The 22763-nt window shown below is 38.8% G+C and overlaps 1 protein-coding gene across 3 annotated transcripts in view; it reads right to left on the bottom strand.

Annotated features, from left to right (window-relative positions):
• The window catches only part of Vcan (versican), a 90801-nt gene that overhangs the window by 44177 nt on the left and 23861 nt on the right, over nucleotides 1–22763 (bottom strand). For 2 of the 3 annotated variants that reach the window (XM_021659975.2, XM_021659977.2), the window contains exons 6-7: nucleotides 14899–15192; nucleotides 5814–8735 (exon numbers count right to left, since the gene is read on the bottom strand). In XM_021659975.2, coding sequence (XP_021515650.2) covers nucleotides 5814–8735; nucleotides 14899–15192 — 3216 coding nt within the window. The remainder of the gene's footprint in view (nucleotides 1–5813; nucleotides 8736–14898; nucleotides 15193–22763) is intronic. The other variant, XM_021659976.2, reaches the window with a different exon arrangement.

Raw genomic sequence — 22763 nt, forward strand, 5'->3', positions numbered from 1 at the left:
TTTCTCAAGTGCAAAGCCTGATTTTAGGTACAGTCATCTGGCCTGCGTTATTAAGCACACCTCACCGGGTGTAGCTCTTCTTCCCTAGAAAGGGCAGAGGGGGTTGTACTCCCTTTTAAAAGAGCAAGAGATTGATTGCCTAGACAGCATATTCAAGCAGAAACAATTGAGAGACTTTAAGGAGCAAGAAACCGCTACGTGAAAAATAAGTGATTTGGGTAATTAGACTTCAAAATGCTTTCTGAAACAATCCCTCTGCTAGGCTGGCCATGACCCAGAAGATAGCCCCGTACTCAAAGAGCATTTGAGCAGCACAAACTCAAATATATACATTTAAAAATATAAAAAGATGATAAAGAAATTGGGTGGGTTGGTGGCAGAAGTGCATCTGGGCAGAGTTTGGGTGAGTATAATCAAAACATATTTTGTGAAATTCTCTAAAAAAATTTAATTTTTATGAAAGAATACAGCAAACAGCGGCGCGAGAGATCTCTCCTCACTTTACAGCATTAGCTGCTCTTCCTTGGGGTCTGGTTTAGATTCTTATCCCCTACATAGCAGCTCTTAACCTGACTGTAACTCCAGACCCAGGGGATCTGATCACCTTCTCTGGTCTCTGTGAGTACCAGGTATGCATGTGGTGTACAGACTTATGTTCAGGCAAAATACTCATACACATGACTTTTTTAACTGATGAGATAAAGGCCAATCATAAAGTGGAACATGGTTACCTTTTTGCTTTGGTTTTCTAGCACTCAAGTTCTTTGACATACACGCACATAAACATGGATGATAAAGATATGGACACATAGATAGATCTTACCAGATATTTTAATACCAAAATAAAATCAAGAACTTAAAAATAAAGAATTTTTTCTAAAGTAAAGCAAAGGACTCTGATAATTAAGGTCACAGTTTCTCTTTAGATCTAGCTAAAATTATATCCACTAAACTACAGTGCACAAACACAACTCTGTTTTGCAATTCCTCTGTCAAAAGTTAGTCCTGTCTCCAGCTTTCCAACCTGACCTTCTCAATGGGACATTCAAGCAGCGCCACTAACTGGCCCACAATCCCCTCACTCCTTCCATTCTTTATTGGCATTTTCTGTACCTGAAGGGCAAGCAAATCCAAAATACTATTTCAATAGCCCCTCATTCTTTCTTCACACTTGTTAAAAAGCACAACATCTTGTTTCCCCCTTTTTACAATGCCCTTCCATATTTAATGTCACAGTTCAGGTAGATGATATTTGATGGAGAGATGACAGTCTCACACAGAAAATGACTGTTTTTTACATGTGCAACAGGACTTACATCCTATGGCTTGTGATTATAAATGTAGTTGTTTTTGTCATCATCCTGCCTCGGTCGGTATTGGCATTATAGGTTTGTGCCATCACACACAACTTAATTTTTCATCTCACATTTCTCAGTTCTATATCCTGTCATTAAAGTAAAGTGATCTTACAAATATAGGATGGTATCTTATAAAAAACATAATTTTCTGCCCCTTTAGTCTCTTTTTTGAGTAGTCAGTTGCAAGAATATCTTCCTAGTGCTTTATCATCAAGAATCAAAAGGTTCTCACTGCACTGAAGTTCCTTTGAAAGATTTGTGTCTCTAACTAAAGAAACAGTGAGTCTTTGGAAGCAACTACAGACCAAAGACAGAGACACAACCAATGAATCACACACATACACACACACACAAAATCGCAGATAGTAGAGAATTTTGTGGTTATGAAAATCTACATAGTCTGAATGTACAGCCATCATCTCAATGTTTTTTAATTACTCTCTACAAAGCTATGTATGTTCTTCCTTATTTACAGATATCAGCGTGTAGTAAGACTTGTGACAAACAGTTCACTTGGCAAAATCTGACCAGTGCCTACAGTTTCCATGAAGGAAGATTAAATCCGACAAATTCTTTCTGCTTTGAGTTGGCACAGTACAGGTTAACCTGACAAAGGCTGTGTCTCAGCACGCTGGAGAGTCAGGAGCCTCCAGGAGCGCTTTGCTCTATTATGTGTTCGATACTTTGTTCAGCCAAACTACTTTGGATACACTTAAGAATAAAGATGCCAAATATGAACAACATAACAGATAGCAGCTCACAACTATCTGTAACTGTACTTCCAGGCAATCTGGTACCCACTCCTGACCCTGGCCAACAGCATACTTAGGATGACAGAAAAACAGTAAAAAAGAATGTTGAATATGGTCAGGCAGGAGCCTGTATGTGGAAGTTATGGCATGATGATGGCATATAATATCTGCACATTTCCAATTTATTCTATGGCTTAAAGACACTGCTACATTGAATTCCATTTATTTGTTTTAAGATTTGCAGTCCTGTTACACTAACTTGTAAAATTTCAGTTAATTTACCTGAGTACTCTATCCAAACCACAAAACAAACCAGCAATGACGAGAGCCCTGCTATAACTGAAGAAAGCCTTTCCATGCTGTGAGATCCTGTAGCCTCCATACATGTTCACAAAGAAAGCCTTTTAATAATTTTCCCAAGTGCAGGTGTGCAAATTACTCCTGAAATAGCCAAGTCAAGTTTTCAGCACCCTTGAACCACTGTTAACCACACCCCCCAGCGTTTTTCAGCTCATAAAATCTTTATGGGCTGAGACGTTCCTTCAGGCTCTTAACCTGTTAGCTGCAGTCCCCGGCAGCAGCAGAGCCTATCCTGCCGTTACCATGCATCTGAGGTATGATGTAAGCACGCCTTGAGTAGCAGGTTTTGTTTCATGGTATTTCATAAAAGTCAAGCTTTATATCACTTTCTGAATGCAGTGAAAATTATAAATACTTTGGTTTGCTGTAGCCTGGGTGGCATTTTTACGTACTTGTATCCAGAGTCTATGTGAAGGTCAGTTCTATTCGGGTGAATAGGTTTATACAATGGCACCACATGCACCAAGGTTTTTCCAGTCTGGAAATATAAAAAGGTTGGCTTTCCAGGCTCTCCTCATTAACACACCTGACTTAGAACTAAACTGAACATCTGTGTTAGGGTTTTCATGGGCAAAGTTCAGAATATTGGGAAAATTAAATTATTGTTATAGAACTAGCAAGATTTGTTGACTGAGTAGCTGGGCATGAGTACATTACTGACTTCTGAAAATAACAAACCATGCTGTTATGTTTAAGAAGAATGTGTATCTAGAACCCATAAAAACAGACACGAGAAAGACTGCCCCAGTGTTCCATGCCTGCTCCCAACATGCACATACTGCAATCCTGCTTGATGCAAATGGTCAGATAGTTCACAATTTTTCTCAGAATGTATGGTCACCACAGTCCTATGCTTTAAAGGTGGAGGAAGGAAACCAATTTTGCAGGCCCGGCTGAATGGAGACCATAAAGGCACACCACCATATAAATCGTTACAGTCTTAGACTGTGTAGATCCTCCATTTTAACTACCGTTTATAAGCATAGTGATTTTGTTTCTCCCCCGATGATTGCCATCTCTTGGTGGTAGTGCAGAGGGGGAATGGGGTCATATTTTAGGGCTTTTCTTTCCATTTTGTAGTCTGAATGCCTTAACCTGAACATACAATTTCCCATTCAGGGGAGTTGTCAGATGGCTTAGATTAATATTTTCATGCTATTTCATTCAACTTAGCATGTCACTAACAGTAGAGCCAGAATAAGTCGAGAAGATACGCACTTAATTGGTGTGTGCTTTTCAAATGCTGGAATCAAAGGTTGATACCGATCTCCTCTCGTCTCAATTCCCCACCCCAGGCCCCATGGTTACAGTTTTCTGTTTCTTTTAATTCTAACAGCATCCTGCCCTAACTTCTCTTTCTTGACAACACTTCCATTTTCAATTTCAGTTTTGAAAAACGTCAAAGTAATGTAGAAGACAGAAAAACATTGATGATTCACAAAATACTGTACCAGTAACGGGGGGGGGGGATGCTTTATTCTGGCCTATAAAAAACTATGCTAAGAAGAAGAGGTTAGCTTTAGTAATGCAGGGCTGTATAATCTATTCTTCATGCCACACAAATATGTTCTCACCAAGAAAACTCTGAGAAAAGGAGCTGATAGAAGCCACAAAGTTTCTATTTATGAATCTGGCTACCAACTGAATTGGTCTGCGCAGATACTTTTCAAAAGCTGTGATCCTGGTCACCCTCATAGAAACACTTTCTCCCTAAAACCCCAGCTCAGATATAGCCCATAGACTCAGTATCCAAGTGGGGTCCAGGTAAGAGGAATAGGGTCTTTCTCTAGCATGAACTCAGTGACAAGCTCTCTGATCACCTCCCCATGGGGGGGGGGGGGCGCAGCCTTTCCAAGCCACAGAGGAAGACAATGCAGCCAGTCCTAATGAGACCTGATAGGATAGGGTCAGATGGAAGGGGAGGAGGACCATCCCTATGAGTGGACTAGGGGAAAGACATAGGAGGAGAAAAGAGAGAGAGGGGGGTGGAATTGGAAGGAGACAAGAGAGGGGGCCACAGCTGGGGATACAAATTGAATAAATTGTAATAGATGAAAATAATAAAAAATACTGAAAAATACTATCTCTTTAAGGAAGAAGAGGAAGAAAGAAAGAAAGAAAGAAAGAAAGAAAGAAAGAAAGAAAGAAAGAAAGAAAGAAAGGGAGGGAGGGAGGGAGGGAGAGAGGGAGGGAGGGAGGGAGGGAGGGGAGGGGAGGGGAGGGGAGGGAAGGGGAGGGGAGGGGAGGGGAGGGAAGGGAAAGGAAGAAAGAGAAGAAAAGGAAACACTTTCTTTCTTCTGAATGATATCCAGAAGGGCATATTTCAAGAAAGAAAGAAAGAATACCAAGAAAGAAATTGATAAACAGACTTCCTTCCCATATGGTTTCTCCAAGCCAGGCCACAGAAAAATGAAAACTTATTCATTTATCTTATATTAAAATTTGAACCAAACAGTTTATTAAAACCAGTAGACTCAAGCTCTAAATTTAAAAGACACAAACAGGAAACAGTCCATCAGATTGTATGTGCTATGTGTTCTGAACTCAGTTTTTCAAATTTAATGTGATGGTATACTCTCACTATTAGGTAAGAACAGACATATTTGATTATGGCAACTGCAAGTATTAGGCAATGCAACCACTTATCGGGGAGACAGTGAAATCACAATAAAAATTCATGGCCTGAGACAAAGTAATGTTTACAAATCTACCCTCTAATGTAGTTAATGATTCCAAACAATTCCTAGAATGTAGCTAGACTGTATTTGGTTCTAAGTAGTAAAAGGCACATTTAAAAATACACCAAAATTAGTCAATATCTTAAAAATGTTAAATTTGAATTAAAGTAGACCTATTACCCATTCCACAACTTATGTGATAAGCCTGCAAAATCCTGTAAGAGAAAAAACATACCTTTAGAAATCTTTCAGTCAACCCTGGGGATATGCAAAATCATTCAGCTTTCTACATTGTGAGTGCTAAAGGTTAATGGTTACAGACCAATGGAATGTTAACACAGGCTAGTGCTACACTTGAGTAGTAATGTATGGAAAGACACTGAAATTAAAACACTTTGTTCTGCACATTCTGAAGTGATGTAACAGTGATGAAGTGGTTGTATTAGATGACAAAGCAGGGCTTCTTACAACTTTCAAAATAAAACTCTATCTAACATTCTTCCAAATTGTTTAACATATCCTTCCAATTCTTGAACAGATGCATGAAGCTAACGTATTTTTTGACACTCCAGTTATTGTCTCCATCATCTAATGGCAGAATTTGGTACGATGAGCATTTTTACTTTCATGATAAAATGCTGATTGCCTTGAAAGCAAAGACTTACCTGTCTTATTTTCTCTGACCTCAATAATATACACATTTATGTCAGGGTGGAATTTTGTCCCTGCTGGGGATGGTGAAGCAGACAGTGCCTGAGGCTCGAAGGTTGTTTCTCTTTCCACAGTGTATGGCTTTGTTGACTGTGTTACAGGAGGCCTTGAGGTCACATGATACTCTTGATCAATATCAGTTTCTGTTTTCTTAGCTATGATATCGATGAGAGTTGTGGGAGGGTGTGGTGTTAGAGATTCTCTGGTAAGTATGATGTCATCTGTCGTTTCCCCACTGGGCTCCTTCTCAAAGACACGTGGATCCTCAGTAAATGATGAAGATGGCCTGAATGGTGGAGTTCTGTAAAGGCTATCTATGGACGTAAAAACACTGATGTCACTTGGAGCTATTGGAAATTCTGGGAGTTCTGTGGCTCGTGGTTTTTCAAATAGTCCTGAGCCTACATCTGTATAATCTGGGGATGTCTTTTTTTCTTCCTCAGTAGTTTCCTCCATAAGCTCTGTGCTGTGAGTCCCGAAGGGCCTCAAGGTTGATGCAAATTCTGTGGGACTACTACCTTCTGCTTCATAATTTATTTCTGGCTCTGTACTTAAAACTGCTTTTGGCCTAATGGTTGGTACCAGTGTCACCACTGTACCCACTTCCGCTGCGTGCTGCGTTATCGCACCGGGTGGATAAGATGTGCCGTGCTCAATTGCTCCAATGGGAGTGGTTTCTAAAACTCGGACTCTTTCAAAACCTGTCACCAATCTGTCTTCAGAGACAGTGTATGTTGATCCCTCTCCATCTTCAAATGCTGTCGTCTCCTTTGTCATAACTGCAGTAGAACTGAGAGCAGGAAATGAGCTCCCTGGGGTTTGTGGTTCTTTCTCGGTTTCTCCCTGTATGATCTCTGTTGTTCTCAAAGTTTCTGGAGACATGGTTGCTTGTAAATGAGTCTGTTCAGTAATATCTTGATCAGATTTGCCTAAAACCTCATCTTCCAGTGGAACAGAAGGTTCCGACATACTCCATTCTGTCTTGGGAATTACAGAAAGAGGACTAGTGTGGAACATGTCTACATAAGTAGTGGGCTTCTGGGTGCTACTATAATTGACAAATGCCAATTCTTCCACATCAGAGGTATATGCAAATGGGGAGGTAGTAAAAAGTTGTTCAGAGGTATCTGTATCTTCACCCAAAGCACTTCCTTCCACAGTTGTGTGAATGACTTGGTCTTCTGTACTTGTGCTGGGCAGAACCCTGTCTCCAGTTGTAGATGCTTTCAAAGTTGACTTTTCTGCACCACTCATTGATGTAGTTGGCTGAAACGTACCTGTAAATTCTCCAGATGTTAATTCTTCTTCAGAAACCTTTTCTAATGTTTTTTTAGTATCATCTAGGAAATGAGAATATTCATTTCCTACATCCGTGAATCTTGGTGTTTCTTTATCCTTTCCATTTTTTCCTGTAGTACTAAGTGAGACAGGGGGCAATTTTGTAACACCTGAAAGTTCTGTTGAGGCTAAAGGCTTTGAAGTTGCATTATTTTCATCCCATGACCATTTTGATACTGTGACTACTTCCCTACTTTGGGTCAAATGGGCAGTTGTAAAGTCTTTGTTGGACTTTGTAACATGTGTTTCTAATCTAGTCAGAACTGTCATTTCTGCTACATCTCTTGCTTCTGTTGGCTTCACACTTAACTTTCCAGTTGTCAATGTTGGGGAAACAGATTCGGTCATTTCCACTGAAGACTCTGTGAAATGAATTCCTTCTGAGGAAGATGTAGAGGGCTTCATTCCAGAGAAGCCTTCTTCTGTAGTTGCTATAAATGGATGCTTGGTGATCTTTTCTTGTATCTCATCAGCTGTGTAAGTATCTGTTTTCCACTCTGGTCTTGGTGTTTCTGTTAGTTCTCTTCCCTGTGTCTCTTCTGTTTGTAACAAGGGATGAGTAACTGTGGGCACTCCCTCTACTGATGTTGTGTCACCAGAAAATGGAAGCAAGTCTGCGTCTGTAAGATGCTGTGATGGGAAAGGAGTTGTAGGCTGTGACTGACCAAAATCATCTTCAGTCATCTTGCCATTAGTTTTGTGTTCTTTCTCTTTATCTGTGAGCGATCCATCTATGTCATGCATGGTAACAGGTGAAACAAACGTTGATGTTGAAAAGGACTCGGAGTCCCTTAACTGGGAGTAGGTAGGATCTTCTGATGTCTTTGATACTGTGATGACTTCAGGTATTTGGCTAAAGCCCGAGGTGCTCTGACTGGATCTAACTTTTTGTGTTCTGTCTTCACTATCATCTTCCCTTAAGGTGAATCTATAGTGATTTGTGGTTGCCAATTCAGGACTAGTGCTTACTGTTGGCATTTCAGTTTTGTGTGCCAGGGTCACGTCTGTGGATTGAAATGGTGTTTCAGTTGCTGACAACTCCTTGGAAGAAATGTGCTTTGTGATTTGCATGGATGTTACTAAGGGGCCCACTTCTATTTGTTCCATCTGTGTAACTGATTCATGCACACCCTCTGTAATTCCATCCTGTGAGCCAGTAGCATGTTGGGAGATGACAGTTGTACTTTGGAGTCCTTCCTCCTTAATTTCAGATATGTGTGGCTTTCCAAGTGGTCCTGACCCAGAAGATAAGTAGTCATACATATCCCAAGAGTTGTTGGTACTCCCAGCAGCGGTGGGTGATTCAGTGACTAATCTGTCTGTGATTGCCTGAGAGTAGACTACAGATTCCTGTTCAGAACTGACTATATTTCCTGCAGGAGGGAAGGGTGTGGTAATGAAAGGTAATTCGGCGACTAATGGAATGACTGGTGTAGCTCTGTCAGATACCATGTGTGGTTCTTTGGATAAACTGGGTGACGCAGTTTCTGCGAGGATATTCATTTCGATGGTGGTTGTCTCTGATATATTCTGTTTAGCTAGAAAGATAATTTCAAAGAGTTAATTAGACAAGTCACTAATAAAAGTTGCATGACCAGTGATTAAGTGTGGCTTGGTATTTTTAAAAGGACCCAAGGACCTGTGATACAAAGAAGTCTAAAATCTAAACTTAAATGAACAAACAGGAGGATAATTAAGCACATAACAGTCACAAACTGATAAACTTTTCTATTGTAAGTGTTTCACTTGATGGTATAAATAATTGCTCTCACAAAAAAATGAACATTACATGTTTTAAGATAAGGAGATGCCAAAAGTTATTAACACAGAATTGTCATAGATGGCTTTCTGTAGTCAGAAGGAGAGCCTGACTACATGTTCTTGAGGCTATTGGCCCCTGGTGCTAGCTTTCTCCAAATATTGCCTTCTTTTCAAGCTGCATAGTATCTCAGGGGAGAGGGTGTGTTTCAGACTGCAAAACAACAAAAAGCCACATCAAACAGAACCAAGTTAAACATAAATCACGACATTGTCCATAATGTGTAGACTTTCGTAAAAACAGGATATTAAACTTTTAATACCCGCTCTTCATTTGGCTCCAGGTGTTGGATATTTGTCTTCATCTTTCTTTCCACTCTGTAGACTTGTTGCCAGCCGAGTATACGACATGTCTGGCCGAGGCTGGTTGGCTTTGTTGTAGCTCTACTGTTTGCTGAGTATCCACACGCTGTGTTTGCACTTATTGTGGGTCTTGTTTCAGTCGTATGTAGCATGAAACACGAGTGCATAGGAAGCAAAGCAGCTACAGGACACATCTTCAGCCATAACCACAAATCCCTGGGACAACCCTGAGCATCAGAGAGCCAGCTCACGCTACATAAAGTAGCCTTGTCATCATAAAATCCTACACCATAATGACTCCAGGCTTATAGAGAAGGGCTGGCTCTACAAAATTTAAGTTGTATATAAAAGTGACAATGTTGTAAGCAAAAGTCCTTCTCAACAGAGAGTAAGTGTAGCAGTTTAGCATTCAAAGATTGTACTTCAGTACTTTCTAAAAATAAAAAATTTGTTACCAGAGAAGACACCAGGAATGGTTGTGAGGAAACTCACAGCTGCCATCTTGCTACGTGGCAAATGTTGTAAAATAGCAGTTTGAGTAAATGCTGGTCATTTCTATTAGAAATTGTTGCATCAGAAGACTCTAAAAACTTTGTATATTCCCCACAAAAGAACTGTTGAAAACAAAATTGGGTGCCTTTTGGCTTCATGTGTTCTGTCAGAAGTCCATGATACAATGATGAGGTTTTATCCTAAATCTCAAAAGGACATAAGTTCCAATTGGGGGGAGGCTGAAATTTCCTATTAGGTGTTGGTATCCAAACCATTTTAAAAGTCCAAAATTGTCAGTTGTCCAATGAAAATGTGGTATCCATTTATATGTGCTATAATATAAGTTCTTTAAAAATCCATCCCTGCTTATCTTTTCATATAAAAAAAGAAAAGAAATTAACCAAAAATACCAGAACCTTGAAAGATGTGTTAGAACCTTTTTTCCTCTTGTTTAAAAAAGAAAGGAAGGAGGCTGCTTCGATATTTATTTCCTGGCACAAACATTGGTCAATTTTGACTGACGTGAACAACTTAAGATGTAAAATGTGTCTGAGTATTTTTCTTTTAATTCAATTCTCTATCCTCTGAAATTCCATCACTGTTACCTTACTTAACTGCCAGATTTCATGTTTGTCTTTTAACTACATTCTTTAGGGAAACAGTAAAAAATATGTATGGAGGATGTTCCCATGGAAACATAATACAAACTCTTAGACACCTTTGTATAAGAGAAAATTTAATCATATTATTATTAGTAACAACAACAGAATGGTAATTTTCCTTTTTCCCTCAGAGCATTTTTCATGGCTGATTAAATAACTAAGAAAAAGGTAACATTGGATTGGAGCAAGGTGAAGGCCTGTGGATTGGGTCCTCCTGCTCAGCCAGCAGCTCTCCATGATCCCATGAAAATATTTTCACAGTGTTTTAAAAATGGACTCAGATTTTTAAAATTAAATAAGCATATGTCATTGTCAATTATGACTCCAGTTTTCTGTTGTTCTCCTCCAGCCTTGTTGCATGGTAAGGTGATAGGGAGGCTCAGGGAGTCTGTCTTACAAAGCCAGAATTTATGTGACTTTGTTTTCAGGGGAAAAGGAGGGGCTTATTAATTTTAGAGGCCTGTTTAAGAAAGTCTGCTTACAATTAAGTTAATTAATTCTATGACTTGGAATGAGAAACCTCAGACTTCCTTTTGGGGCTGGGTGGCTTTTTGTCAACCAAACAGCTGATTTCTATCAAAACCCAGTGTATCTGATAATATGTGCCATTTGTTTCCGCCATTCCGAAAACAAAAATGGTTTTTAAAACATTGTCTACGAAGAAATATCATAAGAATGAATAAATGTCATTGCATTACTTTACTAATAATTAGCATAAGGAGGAGAATACAGTTCTAGATTATTGTGAAAGTACCCTTCCCATAGTTTGATTCATATTGGACACTTCAGTTTTAGAAAACTGTTTTTTTAATGCCATTCCTGAAGAAGCCAACAAAATTCAGCATGCTTCTTTTCCCACAAATCCTCACTTCCAATCTTTGCAGCTGTCTGCCACACAGATGTTTTTAATCAACATGCTTATACTGTTTTATATCCTATGGACTATCTTCTGTGTGCTTCTGTTGTGAGACATGAGGCAGATTTTCCTAACAAAATATAAAACCAATATCAGCTGCAGGATGACTGATTTAACTCTTATACTATACTGGCTACATTTTGGGGAAATGGCTGACTTTGAATCAACTCTTTTATATTATACGTGAAACATATGTGAGTATAAACATGGGAAGAAGTGAAAAAGTAGTGTGTATTCCACCGCCTGTCTTGAGGGTCACATCTACGGAAAGTGTTTATATTGGCACAGTAGAATTAGAACTAGAACTGCCATTTTAAGTTGTAGAGTGAATGGATGGCAAGTAAGTCAAATTTAATAAACAGGAAACATTTTGAAATACAAAGTAAGAAAACATTATACGTAGTAGCTAATGGCCCATAACTGTTTAGGGCACAAAAAAGGTAATGAGGTGATCATAGATTTGAAAAATAACCTAATTATAAACATGAAGAAATACATATGAAAGTGCATGAAGTGTTGGGACCAAGTGAGCCTGCTTGAGATTCCAGTCCCAGCATAACCAGATAAGGAAGGATGGAGAAACAAGGAGGCTTAAAACCAGGTCAAATAGTAACTAGAAGTGTAGACATGAAAATTGTTCTCAATGGAACTGTTCCAGCTGGAGAAGTTGCAGAGAGGCAGCCAAAGAACTGCGTTCAACAGAAATGCTGTTATTTAGAGTTGACCAACGATTTTACAAAAGAACAATTCAAATTTTAATGTTCAAACTTTGACAAAAAACGAACTAAGAATGAGAGCTAAAAAATGTTAGGCTGGACTTTTTCAGGACTATGCCCTTTATCCTCTCCTGAAGATTTTTAATGAGGTGTATTATGAAATTTTGGAAGTCTTCAATTGTTTTTGATTCATTTAAATCTGAAGATATTTCACAGGGACTTTTAAAGCCTCGGACTCCATTGTTTCACAAAGTGATTTTGATCCTGAAGCCAAAAAAGTTAGAAAGACAGTTTTTATCACAGGACAAATAGTCATGTAAGTTATTTTTAGGAGGCATTTAGTTGCCTGTGCTTCAAATCTATTTGACAAGGTAATTCCTATCTGTATGCATTATCTAATATTGTAAATTAACTGCTTTTTAAAGGAAGAGGGCATTAGAACCAAATAAGATTTGGAATGTTTATTCACTGTGTGGCCTAAAAACCCACAATCTATGTTTGGCAAAACCAAATCATTCACAGCATGCAAGTATCTCTTGCCTTTTTGACTCATCAAGCTATCTGCACATCACTGACATCGTTTTGGGAACTGTAGCTGAGGCCATGCTTAGTCATCCTTTGACTATGTGAGAAAACTGGACTCAAGTCAAATCATTTGAAAATAATTTTAAATCTTTACGTAGTCACATATCGAAAGAACCACTGCAAAATGCACTGGAAACTGCAGGAAGCTGTTGGCACTGCCACATTAACTTATATACGTAATGAATTAGGAACGGTAGTCTTAAGGAGGGAAGGAATAAACAGGACTCTCAACTTCAGTTTACACAGGGGAAGTATTATATATTTTGTTCCAAAATGCTGTACATTTAAATGAATAGAAAAAGAATAAATTCACTTTTGTGTATGTTAAAATTAATGTGGTCAATCTATTTAAATCTAAGGACCTTGTTATTTTAAGTATCCATGTAAACTCATTTAGATAATTAATTTAAAGCCTGTTAGGATCAATTCTTTACTAATATTCTCAGTGGCTACAATCAAGCTTAGGTTTCCATTTTCCCCGAAGGAGAAAATGCATTATTTAACTTTTTCTGTTGTTAATTTTATACAGCACAGGAAAAACTGATGAAGTAAGATAGTCAGGCCAGCCACTCTATTCAGCCCTTACATTAACTTTTTCTGTCCCATCCCCTACTAAACATGAACCCAGGACTGTTCCTTCATCACATTGTTAACTTAATGTAGGAGTAGCTTTATGACCTGATTTACTTGAAGATCATTAATGAGAGAATTTGGTATAAGCCAATATACATGACATATATGTATGACTATATTTAAGACAAGATTTTTTTGTTATTATTGTTGTCTTTCTGAATAAAATTATGGACAACTTTGCTCTTTCAAAGCCTGAGAAGAAAACCTAGAATTCATAGGCCTTTTATGGATCAGCCAGCTTGAATTAAGCTAATACACAACATATGGCTGTAACGCTCAGAAAAGCAAGTCTAATGTGGAGATTTGGGCAGAGCCAGCCTAGTGGGGAGACAAAAGTCTGTAAAATGAAACCTTTCCAGGCTTAGCTCATGTGTCAAATGTCTTTTACAACACGCTACTTAGGTTCATATATTTTTGTCTTTTTTCCCACTGAAAAATGCCTGCATATTTCACTTTAGAAACCAAGTAATAACAAACTAGTACATTTTTTAGCTATTTTATTTACCTATTGCTCCAACGAAAGGATTTAAAAGCTAGTTCAAAACACTTTATGTGTTAGATTGATATTTTATTATAATATTAGTCAATCTTAGGATTAGCCCAGTTAACTAAAATAGCTAAGCATTTACAAGTTAACATATTACGGAACCTAGAGTAAATATTACCATAAAAACTTTGTCGAATTATTTGTTTAGTTAAGCACTCTACAATTATAATACTATATAATGGAACTAATATCTAAAAATAAAGAATGTCTAAAAATTAAAATATGTATAGCAAGAATGCTACTTAAAATTGATTTTACAGGTAAACCTGAGAATAGCCAATTCATGCTACATGTTACAAAGAGACTATGTTGTACTTCAGTTAATTAAAAGCAAAATTAATTACAAAAAGGTACATAGTCTATTACTTGAAACAAAATGAGATATGTGTATTATATTGATTATTTGACAGGATGGCTCATTTTTAGGTAGGAATTGAACATAATCATTATCAATTTTCCCAGAAATACTCACCTGCTTTTCACAGTAAGAATGACATCAAAGACAAAATAAACAGGATTCAAAGGCTTAACTCAGCTGCTGTTGGCTTACCATTGTTATAACAATACTGAAACTAAATTTAATGGCTTCAATTAATGTGAAATGAAAATTCTGTGAGTCTCAGTATAGCAGGGTCCAGTGAACACCCTAACCTGACATCACCATCCCTATCCAAGACAAGAAGAAGAAGAAGGAGAAGGAGAGAATAAGAAGAGGAGGAGGAGGAGGAGGAGGAGGAGGAGGAGGAGGAGGAGGAAGAAGAAGAAGAAGAAGAAGAAGAAGAAGAAGAAGAAGAAGAAGAAAAGAAGAAGAAGAGAAACAAAACCAAACAAACAATAAAACACTTGTGAAGGTCTCTACTGTGTTAATTATAATGCTGGTATTTAGTCCCTTTGCATCACCAAACTGTGGGTGTTCCATGCATTTAGTAAAGAATACAGAATTTATCCTCACATCTATTGGAACCTCGGTGAGTATCTTTGCAGCTGCTTTTTAATCTGTATTTTTTTAAAGAGATATCAAACACTTACGTTTAAAGCAGTAGGCATCAAATCTGCTATCAGGGAGAGGGAAGCATGTCTGGTTCTCAAAACGATACAGGGTTCTCACCCCAAGTAGACCACCTCCACACTGGGCTCTGGCCACAGTCACAGGGTGCCGGACACTGGCATCCGACAGCCACCCGTAATCGCACTGGTCAAAGCCATTCCTCCAAGCTGCCTGAAGCTCTCCAACAGTCGCCAGCCTGGCATCCCGGTTTTCACACTCTGCTTCAGCCTCCTCAAAGGTGAACTTATTGGGAGCAGTGATGTGGAACACATCGCCTGAAACAAGAAGAGAAAGGAGAAAAACTTAGGTCTCCTCTTCATTCTCTTCCTAGTTTGATAAATGCAGCAGGAGGACATGTAATACCTTTTACAGTTAGGAGGAAGCTTCTTATTCAGTAAAGCAAATAGCCACATGGTTACTTTGATAAAACTATTATTATTATATAATAAAAATAACGTACCACACAAGTTTCATTTTACATAAGTGTTTGTATATGTATGCATGTGGATGTGTGTGTGTGTATTCTTTTCAACAGGTTGATGGAGCATTCATTTGCTAATAAAGTTTGATAAATCACTTTAAAATAAACAAATCTTTCTGACTGATTATTCAACATCCTGTACGGAGAATTCTATCATCAAACGAAAGTTCTCTGACACAGTCATCTCTTCCCATATATTACTGCCACCCAGAGAGGTTAATCCTGCTAATCAAACGATTAGATTGCTAGGTATATACCCAAAGTTTGCTCAAGTACACAAAAGGGACACTTGCTCAACCATGTTTATAGCAGCTTTATTTGTAATAGCCAGAATCTGGAAACAACCCAGATGTCCATCAACAATGGAATGGGTACAGAAATTGTGGTATTTTTACACAATGGAATACTACTCAGCAATCAAAAAGGAGGAAATCATGAAATTTGCAGGCAAATGGTGAGATCTAGAAAAGATCATTCTGAGTGAAATATCCCAGAAGGAGAAAGACAAACATGGGATATACTCACTTATATAGACTATAAGATATGATAAACATAATGAAATCTATATACCTAAAAAAGATAATCAAGAGAGCGGACATGGGGTAAGATGATCAATCCTTGTTTAGAAAGACAGATGGGATGTGCATTGAACGTATGACAGGAGTCTACTGAGCGCATCTGAAAGAGTCTAACTAGCAGTGTTTTCAAAGCAAAGACTCATGACCAAACCTTTGGCAGAGTACAGGGAATCATAAGAAAGAAGGGGAGTTAGTCTGATGGGGAAAGGATAGGAGCTCCACAAGGACCAAATATATCTGGCACAGGGTCTTTTCTGAGACTGACATTCAACCAAGGACCATGTATGGATATAACCTAGAACCTCTGCTCAGATGTAGCCTGTGGTAGCTCGGTAACCAATTGGTTTCCCAAAGTGAGGGGAACAAGGACTATTTCTGACAGGAACTCAATGACTGGCTCTTTGGCCTCCCCACGCCTCAAGGGAGGAGCAGTCCTGTTAGGCCACAAAAGGAGGGCTTTGCAGCCAGTCCTGAAGATACCTGATAAAACAGGATCAGATGAATGGGGAGGAGGTCCCCCCCATCAGTGGACTTGGAAAGGGGCACGGTGGAGATGAGGGAGGGAGAGAGGGACTGGGAGGGAATGAGGGAGTGGGACACAGCTGGGATATAGAGTTAATAAAATGTAACTGATAAGAAAAAAATAATAAAAAAAAAAAAGTCCCCAGGAGTTCTCTTTGGGAACGGACACAAGCAGTAGAAACTAAAGGATTAGGCTTTCTACCTGTGTCCCTGGCTCAGCTTTGCTGAATAAATGAATAAAGATTTCATTATTGCCAATGGTTATAAAGGGAAATGCTGTTTTTATTCACCAATGAAGAGCTGCTTACTAAACTTTTCATGTAAAAAGTATCAACAAATCTAACATTACATATCTGTCCATATCTGTCTCTCTCAGAGGTGAAACTCATGGGTTTGTTATCACTGGTGATACTGCTCAGGGCATCTTAGCTTCCTGCACTACTACAGTGCTGCAGGCCACAGCTGCATAGCAGCACAGGCCAAGGGTGTAGGCCGGCTGCGCTGGCTCACACTGAAGCGCTTAGGGGACCTTGGCCTCTAAGAGGGAAACCACCTCCCTGCTTACTTTTTCCTACTTGCTCTACCCAGGGAGCAAGTAGAACATGTCTTCTAACTTTCGTGAAGTCACCAGAAATGTCAGCACCATCTATAGGTTGTTAGACCTGCCGATCAATTACCAAGCAAATCCTGAACGAATCCTAAGATGTTATCAGGCCGGTAGTGCAGAAGCATACTTCTGTTTCCGTGCCTCACAGGTGCTCTCTAAGCCACGATGTGTCAGACAGCAGAGACACAGAGTTCTTACAATGTTGATCTACTGTAGATCCAAGCCAGATGGAACATGCCAACTGCTTAGAATGAATGGTGCCATTAGTCTAAGTATGTGATAGTTTTATGAGAAAAAGAAAATTAGTCATAGGAAAAAATGGCCAAAATACACATATCAGCTTTTCTTACTATAAATCCAAAATTTGTAGTGAGGAAAATAAACCAAATCCCCATGAAGACTGGCTAGATAAAAAGAAAGAAAATTGTTTTTATCATCAGGTCAATAATAAGTTTATATAGGAAACCACCTAGACTGGCAAACAGCAAGACAGCAGTGACCTCAAACCCCCCAACGCACACAAACAGCACCTTCCTCTCCTCTCCCTGCAATGCCCACCACGAAGCCACACGGTTTAGGAGCACTGAGGCCACTCCGCCACCTACACAGTGTGCACTCACTAATAGATGGTCAGTAAATGGCATGTCTAGTTCTCGATTAAAAAAACAAAACAAAACATTATTTTGCTTGTTTTCCTGCTGCCAAGCAACATTTTAAATAAAAGTAACTCTGTTACTACCTAGAACAGTCATTAGACTGCTGTTCCCGTTAGCCCCATCAATAGACTCTAGCATAAAGCAACTCGGAAAAGACTGGAGAGAGAAAGAGAGGTCAGGCTGAGCAACCTCATTTACCTCAGGATCACACCTTGCTGAGGCCTGAAGTGGATGCATATTTAGGGAGGAGAACATGTCCATATCTGTCTCTCAGAGGTGAAACTCATGGGTTTGTTATCACTGGTGATACTGCTCAGGACATCTTAGCTTCCTGCACTACTAAACACTGTTCTGAAGCAAAGCCAGAGTGAGGCAAAGAGTCTCACTCAGTAAAGAAAACTATGGATCTAGACAGGAAGACGGCAGGATAAATGGCAACGAGTTTTAAAGGGCAAAGACAGCTTGGTATTAAAATGAATAAAGATTTCATTATTGCCAATGGTTATAAAGGGAAATGCTGTTTTTATTCACCAATGAAGAGCTGCTTACTAAACTTTTCATGTAAAAAGTATCAACAAATCTAACATTACATCAATAATTTTTAACTCATTGGGAGGATACAACTTTATCTCTTCAAATCCATAAAAGAATGATTTTATTAGTTGAACTTCTATGATCAAAAAACTGCTTAATTTCTGCTTCATTTATATGTAAGGACCTTTCCAACCTTGCAAATATTTAATTTCATTTACTTATACTTCATAGTATTTTGCTATTATTTATTCATATGTATGTGTCTCTCTGTGTGTATATTCATGTGCCTGCTCCTTCAGACTCCAGAAGAAGCTGCCAGATTTCCTGAAGCTGGAGGTACAAGTTGTTGGAGCTACGCAATGTGAGTTCTAGAAACCAAATATGGCCCTCTGCAAGAACAGCAAGTGCTCTTAACAACTAAGCCATCTATCTCTTTAGCCCCAGCATTGTGAATACTTTAAAAATACAATGGGTTGGGAGAAAAAAAATCACCATTGGATATCATGTCACCTGGATGAAAATGGGATGTTTTACTAGATTGATTGAGCTTATTTTAAGGTAAGGATAGAAAAAAATTCATTCATAAAGATAATATGTAGTCACTCACCTTCTGTGGCACAATTGTTATTTTGAAATAAGAAAAAGGGGGAAAACATTTACTTTAACTATGTCCAAAATTAATGACTTAAGCTTTTCTGCACTATAATATCTTAGTATAAACATTACCTTTACACATATCAAAACCTTAGCAATATAATAAATCCTACACTATATAACTATACTATTGTCCTTAGTCACTTACACTTAATGCTCAGTCCATAGCAAACTACAACGCGTAAACCTGTAGCAGTCTTAAATATTGAAACAGAACATCTGCTGATGAGTTCCTTTTATAAAATGTCTAGTTTGCTCTACAGATATGTATTTCAATGAAATAGAGAATTCACAAGTAATGTATAGTAAATATCTTAAAGTTCTGGTAGATTCTAGGAAGCTTGTTCATAGAAGGTGAATAAGTGAATCAGGTAACCAGACAGAACCAAAGAGGGAGAGAACAAATCCAAATGGAGCCAGTTGCCTACCATGGTTCTACCAAGAGCAGTAAGTAAAGAAGGGGACCAGAGCAGGGTTCCTTGTCTAAGTCAGCAATTTGAATTTAAAAAAAAAGAAAGAGAAAGAAAGAAAGAAAGAAAGAAAGAGAAAGAAAGAAAGAAAGAAAGAAAGAAAGAAAGAAAGAGCTCAGTAAATAAAGAAAATGCACTCATGCTTGTACCTCAGCACATCTTTTTGGTTCAGGAGGCAGGTACAGATTCCTCTGTGAGAGCACAGGACAACACTGCTCTATCCCTTTTCATGCACACATGTACCAGAGCAATCACGGTAATTTTAGATTTAACAGACAGTTGTCTTCTAAGAATGACTCATAAGAATGACTTCTTATAGTTGACAAGAAGTCCATTATAAAGTTCCAGGAAAAGTCTCATCAAAACATCAAAGTTTTTAAGGTCTATACATACATATTCATATTAGTGTAAACACAAAACATAATGAACAGAGATTGAGAATTTTACACACAAGATAATTTGCCTACTCAGATAGAAAACAAGTAAACAATATCATATGCCGCATTATCATGTTTTCAAGCTAATTTCTTTAAGCTTTTGCTCACTTCTCTTTTGATTACCCCTCCAGAGATGGTCTGAAGTAGAGGTCCTCTACCTGTGTGTCCCAGTCTCTCAGAGGGTTGACCATCCCTTTCACAGGATCTCATATCAGATATTTGCATTACAATAACAGCAGCAAAATTACAGTTATGAAGTAGTAACACAAACAAATTTATGGATGGGGTCACCACAACATGAGGAACTGTGTTAAAGGGTTGTAGCATTAGAAAGGTTGAGAACCACTGGTCTAGAAAGCCGAGGAATGATGGCTCCTGCTTTCAATCCCAGCACCGAGGAGGCAGAGGCAGAGGCAGGCAGGTTGACTAACCTAAGTCTATGGGGCTCACAGAGACTGAAGCACCAACCACAGATCAAGCATGGACTGGGCCTAGGCCGCTGCGCATATGTAGCAGATGTGCAACTTGGTCTTCATGTGGGCTCCCTAACAAGGGGAGTGGGGGCTGTCTCTGAGTCTGTTACGTGCATTTGGATCCCTTTCTCTTAGCTGAACTGCCTTTTCTGGCCTCAGTAGGAGAGGATGCACTTAGTCCTGCTGAGACGTGAGGTGCTAGGGTGAATTGGTACCCTTTGGGGGCCTCCCCTTCTCTGAGAAGAAGGAAAGAGGGAAATGGGGGGTGTGTGAAGGTGGGACTGGGAGGAAAGGACAAAGAGAGCTGGGATTAGGCGCTAAAGTAAGTAAGAAAATAATACAATACTTAGGACAAACTAAACAAAATAATTGTAAATTCTATACTCTGAAAACTAAAAGAAACGTACAAGATTTTGTTCTTATATGAAATCAAATATTTAAAACCCTCATACCAGAACACTTACAATTGTTCTGATAGAAATGTACTTCCACTTGATCTGGAGATTTAATGCAATCTCAACCAAATCCTAGCTGACTTTCTTGTAGAAACTTGCAAACTGATGTTAAAATTAGTTTAGAAAACCAAAAGAATCAGGATAGGGGCTACATTTTGAAAAGAACAAAAGAGGTCTCACATGCTCCAATTTCAAACTTTACTACAAAACTATAGCAATAAAAGCAATACTGTAATGTAAGCCAAGCATTAAGGCATGTGTCTATAATCCCCTCACCTTGGAGGTAGGAAGATCAGGAGCTCAGGCCCAGCCTTGATGACACAGAAGTTTTGTGGCCAGCCTGTGCTATGCAGCAGTGGTATAAGGATGGGCATGTTGATCAACGTGATAAACCTGACTATGTTAAAAAATGCACGCGCGCGCACACACACACACACACACACACACACACACACACACATATATATATATATATATATATATATATTTGATTTATTTTCAAGAGGGTGAAAAGCCCATTTACTGGGAGAAAAAGAACAGGATATGTGAAAAATTGTGCTGGGGCAACTGAGTGAATTTGAACCTATATCTTTTTTTATTTCTTCATTTTTTACAATCTGTTTATTATATATTCTGATTGAAGTCCTCCTCCGTCAACTCCCCCCATTCCCACCCTCCCTCCTTCTTCTCATCACCTTTCCCTAGTCCACTGAAAGGGGGAGTTCTCCTCCTCTGCCATCTTCCCATAGTTTATGAAGTCTCATCCGGACTGCCTGGATCCTCTTCCTCTGTGACCGGGAAAGGTCTCATTGCCAGGGGCAAGTGATGAAAGAGCCGACAATTGAGTTCATGGCAGAGGCAGCTCCTGCTCCCCTTACTCAGGAACCCACATGGAGACTGAGCTGCCAATAGGCTACATCTGAGCAGGGGATCTAGGTGCTGTCCATGCATGGTCCTTGGTTGGTGTATCAATCTCTACAGGACCCCCTGGGCTCAGGTATTTTTAGCTTTCAACTAAAAAGTAGCTTTATCTGTAATAGCCAGAATCTGGGAATAACTTAGATGTTCCTCAGCCAAAAAATGGATCAGAAATTGTGGCACATTTACACAATGGAATACTACGCAGCTATTACAAACAAGGAAATCATGAAATTTGCAGGCAAATGGATGGAACTAGAAAAGATCACCCTGAGTAAGGTAACCCAGAAACAGAAAGAAACACATGGAATACACTCACTTATAAGAGGATATTAATAGCTAATATTATATATAGCATAATATAACATAGCCATACTAAAATCTACAGACCTAAAGAAGCTAAACACTAAGGAGGATCATAGGGAGGATGTTTAAATCTCATTCAGAATGTCAAACAGGATAGACACCAGAAGTGGTGGAAGAGAGGGAACAGGATGAGAGCCCACTATAGAGGATCCTCTGAAAGTCTCCACCCAACAGGAGATTGAAACAGATGCTAAGACTCACAGACAAACTTTGGGCAGAACGCAGGGAGCCTTATGGAAGAAGGGGGGATGGAAGGACATGGAGCGGACAGGAGCCCCACAAGGAGACCAACAAAGCGAAAAAAACCTTGAATCTATATCTTATGAGATAGATATAAATAAAATAAAAATAAGAGAATTAAAAGTCATGAAATTGATTTTAGCATAGCTCTGCATGCCTTTAAAGAAACTTTAAAGATGAACTTTAAAGAAAACCTACAATTTCTATCAAGCATTTCTTGGTTAACTATTATGTGAGTTCATGTCTACAGCAACCCCTTGATTGGATCAAAACAAAACGATATGGCCTTTCTTCAACTTAGAGCTTATAGTATTTTTTCAGAAGTAAAACTGGTAACATACCATATTTAACAAAAAGAAATCAGAAAACAAATACAAAGTGCATGAAACTAACACTAAATGAGCAAAAGCTTCTGTGAAGAAGTCCCAGTGTAGGTCAGAACAGCCGACCAATAA

The sequence above is a fragment of the Meriones unguiculatus genome, chromosome 2 (assembly GCF_030254825.1).
Source record: "Meriones unguiculatus strain TT.TT164.6M chromosome 2, Bangor_MerUng_6.1, whole genome shotgun sequence".
Taxonomy (NCBI): domain Eukaryota; kingdom Metazoa; phylum Chordata; class Mammalia; order Rodentia; family Muridae; genus Meriones; species Meriones unguiculatus.